This window comes from Acipenser ruthenus, chromosome 43 (assembly GCF_902713425.1).
Source record: "Acipenser ruthenus chromosome 43, fAciRut3.2 maternal haplotype, whole genome shotgun sequence".
Classification (NCBI taxonomy): Eukaryota; Metazoa; Chordata; class Actinopteri; order Acipenseriformes; family Acipenseridae; genus Acipenser; species Acipenser ruthenus.
The window spans coordinates 9,213,689-9,223,096 of record NC_081231.1 but is presented as its reverse complement, the minus strand read 5'-3'; the positions used below and the strand labels follow the sequence as shown (position 1 = coordinate 9,223,096).

General features: G+C 39.3%; 1 protein-coding gene across 1 annotated transcript; it reads left to right on the top strand.

The window, feature by feature from the left end:
• The first annotated feature begins 5,597 nt into the window (after positions 1-5,597).
• On the top strand, positions 5,598-9,110 carry LOC131709453 (endonuclease domain-containing 1 protein-like). Its single transcript, XM_059011997.1, has 2 exons — positions 5,598-6,001; positions 8,514-9,110. Exons 1-2 carry the CDS (start codon positions 5,690-5,692, stop codon positions 9,108-9,110), a joined length of 909 nt encoding a protein of 302 aa, XP_058867980.1. The 5' UTR covers positions 5,598-5,689.
• The last annotated feature ends 298 nt before the right edge of the window (positions 9,111-9,408 follow it).

The window sequence follows — 9,408 nt, the reverse complement described above, 5'->3', positions numbered from 1 at the left end:
AAACTCTGTATTAAAGTGAAATGGCCACTACAGGAGCTGTGTGCAGGATGAATATCTTTGTTCTGGCACAGTCACGCACATTGTTAGATTATTACACTGTAAGCCCCTACCTTTTAGGGACACACGTAAAAAACACCTCTGTAGAGGAGGCTCAAACTGAAGTGTGAGTGATTAAACACACTGTGACCCCCCTCCCTACCAAGGGTTCATCACACGGCTTCAGCAAACACAAGTTTTGCATATCGACTCTGTTCACAAAAGCCTGTTCTTCACACAGAGTCGATATGCAAAACTTGCATTTGCTGAAGCCGTGTGATGAACCCTTGGTAGATAAGTGTTCACAGTGTGTTCAATCAGCCACACTTCAGTTTGAATGTCAACTATAAGCAGGGTTTAAAGCTGGTCTCATTTCTTTAGATCAGGAGAAAGCTTTTGATCGCGTCGATCATAAGAATTTATTTAATGTAGTTAAGACTTTTGGTTTTGGTCCCAGTTTTTGGGCAAAATTCAGTCACTCTACAGTAATGTTTTTAGTACACTTAAAATCAATGGTGTGCTTAGCTCTCCTATTCAGGTGCAGAGGGGAATTCACCAGGGTTGTTCCATGTCTGGGATGTTATATTCGCTTTCAATTGAACCGTTACTCAACAAATTAAGGCTTTTGTTATCTGGCTTGTCCATTCCAGATGTTCCGGTGGAGCCTATAAAAAGTGGTGGCCTATGCTGACGATGTTGTAGTCTTTGTTCTGGGAAAAAAGATGTACAAATATTAAATGGTTGTTTGGAGAAGTGTCCTCTGCGAGGACAAGTGGTCAAAAAGCAGTGTGTTTTTATTAGGTGATTGGGAAGGCAGTAGGCCTCCAGATCTTCCCCCAGGGTTACAGTGGAGTCAAGCAGCTTTTAGATACCTGGGAGTAGGGTTGTCACGATACCAGAATTTTGAACTTCGATACGATACCAGTTCAGTTTCACGATACTCGATACCTCTTCAATATCTATCTCTCTCTATCTATCTCTATCTCTCTATCTCTCTATCTATCTATCTATTTATCTAGGTTGGCTGTTGCCTCTAAGGGGACCATATAAATGCTAAGGCCTTTGTTGCTTCTGGTATTGTGGCAGTACACAATACTACAAGCTGTGGGCTTGTTTTAGACTGCATGTGAGCAATTCCAACACTGACTATGAGAATGTGGTAATGCTGTCTCCTCCATCGCCGTTCCTAAGCACATGACCGTGAAAGTCCACGGCTGCTCCGCGTCTTCCATGCTGTACTGCTGCTGTACCCTTGAGCAAGGAGCTTACCCAGACTGCTCCAGTACAAAGAAAAACTCTATAAACAGCCGCCTGGAAATGATATGTGAAAAATGACTAATTGTAAATCAATAAACACCCTTGCACCTGGAAATCATTGTCTGTCTGTTTTATATCCACTCTGCAATTGTATCTTACCTGTATTCACTCACCACTTTGCCACAGGAGCATAAACATTTATAAAGACAAGAGTCTTACTACAAATACTGAATTGAACTTTTAATAGCCGACCTTGAACCTCTTCACTCAAAATAAAATAATCTGGTTTAAAATCTTTAGAAAATAGAATAGCGACTCCTGCACTAAAATGAGTGCCATGGCTCAGTATAACCTCCCAATCCCATTGTTTTAACCAATCTGCCTTATTGTTTTCATCTGTATGTGTTTCTTGACACATGGCAACACTCATTTTCTTCTGTATTAAATATTCAAAAACTACTGTTCTCTTTTCTACATCTCTCCCTCCATTGATATTTATGGTACCCAAATTAAAAGTCTGCATAATAGGAGTAAAAGAGAAAAGAAACACAACAAATCAATAGACAAAGAAAATAAGTCAAACGCCGAGTGCTATCGGACCGCTATCGGCATCAGACTACCTTATATTTGAAGCTCACACTTCATCTCTGAGATAGATAGATAGATAGATAGATAGATAGATATCATAGGCATAGTAAGATGTTTGACATTGTGTGTGTGTGGGGGGGCAGATTTCAAAATTATTTAAAAAAAAAAAAGAACCAAAAAAAGCTGCGTCTCTTCATTTACAAACACACTGGCAATATCTGTCAGGCAAATCTTCAGAACTGCATTCATCGGTTTGTGTGGACCTTCCTCTTCATTAAAAGGGTTTCCCAATGAACAATATCTATTCAGCATCGCTTCCCATCAAACGCTGGGTTTTTTAAACCTTTTTGTTTTGTTTTTTTTTTTTGGGGGGGGGGTATTTTCGTATACTGGGGGTAATTTTAAATAACTACTTTTAGTTTGTTTCTATTATAATTGAATTCTGAACTTTGACAACCGATAGCCCAGCAGAGTGTGAGACACTCATAATACTTGTACATTTGAGCAGATTCATATAGCCTATGGAACATGACTGTTCTAATAAGTATTACTAACTCTCTGTTTATGAAACATGATAAGCATAACTTTTCATTAAGATGTCAAACTGTTAAAAGAAAAACTGCAGACTAATCTGATGGGTAAATGAAAACTGCAGACTAACCTGCAGACTAATCTGATGGGTTCTGTTAGAAACTGTTCAATACTGTACTTTGCTGCCTTCCAAAGAGAACTTGTCTGCATATCTTTTTTGCCACAATTAGGGGGGTATTTATCCTCAGTCAAAAAAATGAAATGAAATGCGAGTGGCACATTTTGGCAAAGATGGAGGAAAAAATATTCTAGGCATGCGCAGATGAATTGGCATGACTGTGCGTGTGTTCTGACTACAAATAAGATGCTACTCTTCCCATGACACTATTGGGCACAACACCGGGTTCTGACTGCGCGGAGCCACGTGCGCACTTGTCGGTTTCGAATTCTTGTAACTGAAAATAGGTTAATTGAGTTTCAACCCTGTGTTTAAACCCTGCTTATAGTTGACATTCAAACTGAAGTGTGACTGATTGAACACACTGTGAACACTTATCTACCAAGGGTTCATCACACGGCTTCAGCAAATGCAAGTTTTGCATATCGACTCTGTGTGAAGAACAGGCTTTTGTGAACAGAGTCGATATGCAAAACTTGTGTTTGCTGAAGCCGTGTGATGAACCCTTGGTAGGGAGGGGGGTCACAGTGTGTTTAATCAGTCACACTTCAGTTTGAGCCTCCTCTACAGAGGTGTTTTTTACGTGTGTCCCTAAAAGGTAGGGGCTTACAGCATAGTAATCTAACAATGTGCGTGTCTGTGTCAGAACAAAGATATTCATCCTGCACACAGCTCCTGTAGTGACCATTTCACATTAATACAGAGTTTAATAGGTTATTATTAGTAGCAGTTGTAGTAGAAGCAGAAGAATACTACAATGCATCTCCAACTGATCCTGGAGAGAGAGAGAGAGAGAGAGAGAGAGAGAGAGAGCCAATGTAGCAGATTTTATATTACGTATAATCCTTTATTAATGCTTCAGAACTTCATTACTAAGACTCTATTAAATATTTATAACATGTCAATAAAACATCAACACAGTTTTTCTCAATCGCGGAAAAACAATTTTTTAAACGTCTAGCAGTTACCAAAACAGTTAACGCAAAAAACAAACACCATCCACTCAATTACTTCATGCATTTGCAAACATTAAGTTTTCATTTCAAATTCTATTATACATCTTGCATAACTAAATGCAAGCACCAAATCATGAAATAATTAAACAATAATTCGAGAGAGCACACTCGTCTTCAATTTGCCATTAATGGATTTTTCCCAGGAGTTCCCAGAGTACGGTGCAAAATTGGCAGTGTGCCGCCAGGGTTGGGAGGGTTTAAGCTGACTCAAGCGACTCCTGTGGTCTCCCGCGCGCCTGCAGGTTCAGGGTATTAGCATTTTCAGCTGCATCGAATGCTCCAAACGATGTGTTAGCTGGGTTGTGGGTGCTCTGGGCTCGCAGTGCGAAAAATAGTGGATGGCTTTGATGGTGCGCATGTCGGAGGGTGCCTGTGTGTGCGCGGCGGGGTGGGGTGGTGTGGGGGAGGGGGTGGCATGTATTACTATCAACTTGGGGACAAAATTGGAGGAAATGTCCCCAGGGACATCCCCACTTTGTAAAACACTTGTTTAAGAACTAAATATGCCTTTAACACTAGAAGTGCGTAGCAGGTCAATTTGACCATTTTGGGTTTTAAAATTTAAATTATGATGTGTTCCGGAATGTAATGCGCATGCCCGTTTATTTCCTAAATATATGTATTAGGTATACTGATGGCGTTTGAGCCGCATATGCGTAAGAAATTGATCATTATAAACACATTTATCTAGAAGCGCCAAAACCGGTCATTTTAACTGGTTATTTCAATACATATTTATATATCAAATATAGCCTATAATCCTGCCTGTCCTTTTCAATACAATCAGTCCTGTGATCAAGTGGGTCTACCTGTCTACATTCTTTGAGTGCTTGAAAAACACACCTCTGTGAGTAATAGGTGCTCCCTGTGTAAAGCATTGCAGGTTCATTCTTACAACTATACTAAGATTGAGTGGGCATACTGAGAGTGATACACCGAAAATAAAAATGACTCAGAGATGGAGAATGACCAGAGAGCATGTTTTAGAAACACTACATGCTGTGGATGAAGATGACTCTGATGCAGGGGTCATCAGTAACACTGGGAATGACAGCGACCATTCATAACAGGACCAACCAGGTGCCAAGGCAGTGGTCATGGTCATGGAAGAGGCTCCAGAACAGATTAATCACCTGCCGTGCCAGCTGGGCAAGTTCAGTCAGCTTCAGCACCATCATCACAATGGACAACATCTCTTACTGCATCGACACCAAGCAGTGGACTGCAAGAGATCAGAAAAAGACGGTACTGTCTGGGAAAATATAAATCCGGGGAGAGGGGAGGAATATTTTATGTTTTGTTTTCCATTTAAATATGGTGTTTCTGCTATGCAAATGTTTGACTTCATGTTCATAAATAAAACTTTTGAATTTCATACGATTGTTGGTCTTTCATTATCATATTACAGCTGTTTAAAAAGCTACCGGTTAAAATGATTGGTTTGGCGCTTCTAGATCGCTCGAAATTCCAGCGTTTCTATGTTAAAAAAAAAAAAAAAAAACTAAAAAAGTGCCAGAATATTTAGTTTGTTGTCAACTTTCACCCTGTGTTGGGTTTTGTCTGATCAGTAAATACAAATATAGTGAGAGTTAATGGGAAGTCCCCACGAATCTAGGAATACAAACGTGTGCGTGTGCGTGACAGTGTGTGGTTTATCTCATCCTTCACTGGGAGTCATTGGGGTGAGCCGAGTTGATTTGAATAGCAGATTCCAAATTGGGTTAAATGGGGGAAAAATAATCGGTGATTCTCAATTTAAAAAAAAAAAAGCTACTAATGTGTGCACAGCTCATTCAAGTCAAACAAAACATTGCTGCTCCTTCACAAAGAGATTATGACATTGGCCCAAATTTCACATGCAAATTCCACACTGGCCAATGGGAATGCTCCGCGTGTGCCTGTATCTGGGCTGTGTGCCGGACTGGACTGGGCAGTGTATATATACAGGTTACATCCTGAAGAGTTTCAGCACTTCTCTGAGAGGCCTGGCTTCCAGTTTCCATTTGCTCTTCAGAGACAGAGACAGAGAGAGTAACAGAGACAGAGACAGACAGAGTGACAGTGACAGAGACAGAGACAGACGATGGGGTTTGTGTGTGGGGTGTTTCTCCTGCTCACTCTGACTGCGCTGGCTCGGACTGAAGTAGTGAATGATTTCAAAGTGTGTAAAGATTTCTTTTTGAAGGGGAAGGCTCCGACGGTGCTCCCTGATCAGAATCGTTACAAACGGATCTGTCAGAAATATGGAAAAACTACCAAAACTTCCCAATATCACTTCGCAACTCTTTATGACACAGAAAATAAGATTCCTGTGTACTCAGCATATAAATATGACAACAAGATATCCTGCGACAGGTGTGACAGAAAGGACGGTGCCTGGTATATTGAACCTCAAGTGAGTTTCTTCTTCTATTATTATTATTATTATTATTATTATTATTATTATTTATATTATTATTATTATTATTATTATTATTAATATTATTATTATTGTGATTGCTGTTATTTCTGTAACTGTTCATGTAATGTCTGTAATTTTAATTTTAGTTGTTAGCTTGGATATTCGTAAACAAAGGACTTTAATAAAATGATATAATATACCCATTTAAGTGTCACGCAACAGTCCCTGAGATTACTACCTTTCTGATTCTTCCCACTCCAATCTCCTCATTTCTCTCCTTCATTTCATTCTATTTTATTTTATGGCTGTGTGGTCCAGTGGTTAAAGAAAAGGGCTTATAACCAGGAGATCCCTGGTTCAAATCCCACCTCAGCCACTGACTCATTGTGTGACCCTGAGCAAGTCACTTAACCTCCTTGTGCTCCGTCTTTCGGGTGAGACGTTGTTGTAAGTGACTCTGCAGCTGATGCATAGTTCAGACACCCTAGTCTCTGTAAGTCGCCTTGGATAAAGGTGTCTGCTAAATAAACAAATAATAATAATAATAATAATAATAATAATAATAATAATAATAATAATAATAATAAAATAAGTCCAAAAAATCTCAACAACATGAAGTGAATTTTATGCCAGTGCAAGAAGTTCAGCTGAGGACCAGTTTTCAGTCTCCAGTTTTATAACGCTGAGCTGGACTAAATACACAGAGAAGTTTTAACATCTCTGCTGACAGCGAGTTTAAAACCAGCAATAATGTATTCCTGTCAGTCAGGGAAACTCTTAGAAAAGCAGGTAACGACAAGGCCAGACACCAGCCCCCGAATTACCGGTCTGGATTTGAAGTGTCTGCGGGAAACATTAACACTGTCCCCTGACACCGCGGTTGGATTGGTGCGTAAAGTCTGGTTCGATCATCATCTTAATTTGGCATGACTTGGACGCAAGTGTATGCGACAACTAATATAACGTGTTAACAAACTCACTTCAAGATCTGGCTTCAGTCTCCAAATAGTATCCCTGTTACACCCGACCATTACTTCTGGAAGAATAAGTAATCAGCTTCGACAGTGACTTTTGAAATGCAGGCTATTATATTTGTGCTTAAAAATACTGTGTGCAGGAAATTTGCGAAATGAAAACCGCATAATTGACAATATATATATATATACACACAGTGGCTTTTCCACATTTTATTGTGTTATAACATGGAATCAAAATGGATTTAATTAGGAGTTTTTGCCACTAATCAAATATATAACATAATGAAATGTGGAAAAGTCCAAGGGGGGTGAATATTTTGAGAGCCACTGTAAATAAAAAAACAGAGAAGTAGTCTTGACTGAAGTAGTTAGTGACTGAGAGAAAGTTATTGAACTGTATGTTGTCAATCTGTTCAATAAATAGTTAAAAGGAACTATTTTCATCTGTGTTGTCTTTACACTGTAACTTGCTTTCCAATGTGGTCAGAAAAATTTGCCACTAGGTATTCCATATGAGATTTTTATAAATATATATACAGTAGGCTACATGAACAGAAAGTGAGGACATTGAGAAAACCTGCGTGTGTGTGTGTGCGCGCGGGGAGGGTGGGGTGTGTGGTATATACAGTGATGACACTGAGATTATTTTGAGTATTGCAACCGGAGATATATTAGATCAAATTAAGTAGCCTAATTGTTAAGTAGTTTGTGTTTGTACCCGCAAAACATCCTTCAAAAAGTCCTGTAAATATCCTGGAAAATGATTTCTTGAAAATAGTGGGAACCCTGATGAGGGAACGGTAGAGTGTAGGTTGGAGTCTCGGGCCGTGCGGGTAGGGACGGTTGGAGAAACGCTGCAGAGTGCAGCACCTTTATTTTGTACTTTTGTTAAGTGTTTTATTTTCTCTTTTTCTTTGTGCCTTCTGTTTTGATTATTGTTTCATTCACCTGCGTGTGTACCCATGGTACTCTGTGACGCCGTATACCATTGCTGGTAACAACAGGACAACAGTGCCATCTTGTGGACATAAATAAATAGTGCACCCGAGAGGTGTTTAGCACTACAAATTGTGTCTCCTGTGTCGGTGAACATTTTAAATAGATAATGATCAGTAATCATCGTTAGAATTTACATGACATGTCAATGTAATTATTAACGTAAGGATTTACAGCACTAATAATTATTTGCTGATATATATATATATATACACACACACACACGTATCAAATTTATTTTTCAATATCAGAATTATAATTCCAGACATCAAAAACTGAATTTAGGATTAAATGTTAAAGGACTTGCGGTAGCTGTGCAGTAAACTGACAGTTGTCTATTGCTGTGATGTGGGGGGGGGGGCAATTTATGAATCTCTTTCAGATTTGATGGCCGATCATTTTCCCTGTATCCATGTATAAATGAACCAAAAGTCTTGAAATGGCAGATCGAAAGAATGTGATGTTGATTGTAGATCATATAAATCAATAAATCAAACAGCAAAATAAATAAACTAATAATTATGTTTCCACAGCTAGAGGGTGACAACAAGGTTAAAGACATGACCTTGCAAAGCAAGACGTCGGTAAGGAAGACAAGTTTGAAGCAAGCACTGAACAACGACTATGAGAACAGCTCATTCGACAGAGGTCACCTGTTGCCTTTTGCTCACGCGCAGGAAAGGTGCACCAAAGAGGCGTCTTTCACACTGACCAACGCCGTCCCCCAGGATCCGTGTCTCAATCGCATCTGGTGGCTGCACATGGAAAATAAAGTTCTTAGGTATTTAAGAGAATGCAAAGAGGCCTATGTGGTCACTGGAGCTGTGCCTAGCAAGAGCTCTGCGACAGGGAATAAGATAATTGAGATAGGCAATAAGGTTAATGTACCCGAGTATCTGTGGACGGCTTTTTGCTGCAGACATGCTAACAAGTGGGAATCAATGGCTCACTGGGCTCCGAATGAACCCAGTGGCAAAATCAATGAATTGACATTGACTGATCTTGAAAAGAAGCTGACACAAGATTATGGGCTAAGCAACAACTTCCTCATATTCGGTAACACTTGTCAAAATCCCTTTCAAGGGATCAGCACTGGGTCAAAAAGACGTTGCGTACCTACAGGCAAATAAGACTAACGCTAATGCAAAGCGCCAAACTTACAAGCTAAATTGTTAACAAAAAAAACAAAACAAAGATAGAATAAGATCTGTTGCTTGATTGTGATTATTGCTAACGCTTATTAAAGAGCTAAAATAAAACAAAACAAAGAAGCAAAAGGCCGCACTCAGTTGGATCAGAACCTATTCAAAGCAGTACTTTGTATGTAAGATAAGGGGCTGCAAATAGCATGTATTGATAAAAGTTTCACAACTTGGGGTAAATTCATAAAGTATGAATATCATTTCATTTACCTGGCAAAATGTTATT

Coding starts and splice junctions, on each gene's coding strand:
- LOC131709453 (XM_059011997.1), top strand. CDS start 5,690: ATGGGGTTTGTGTGTGGGGTGTTTCTCCTGCTCACTCTGACTGCGCTG. Junction 6,002..8,513: donor CCTGGTATATTGAACCTCAA/GTGAGTTTCTTC, acceptor ATGTTTCCACAG/CTAGAGGGTGACAACAAGGT.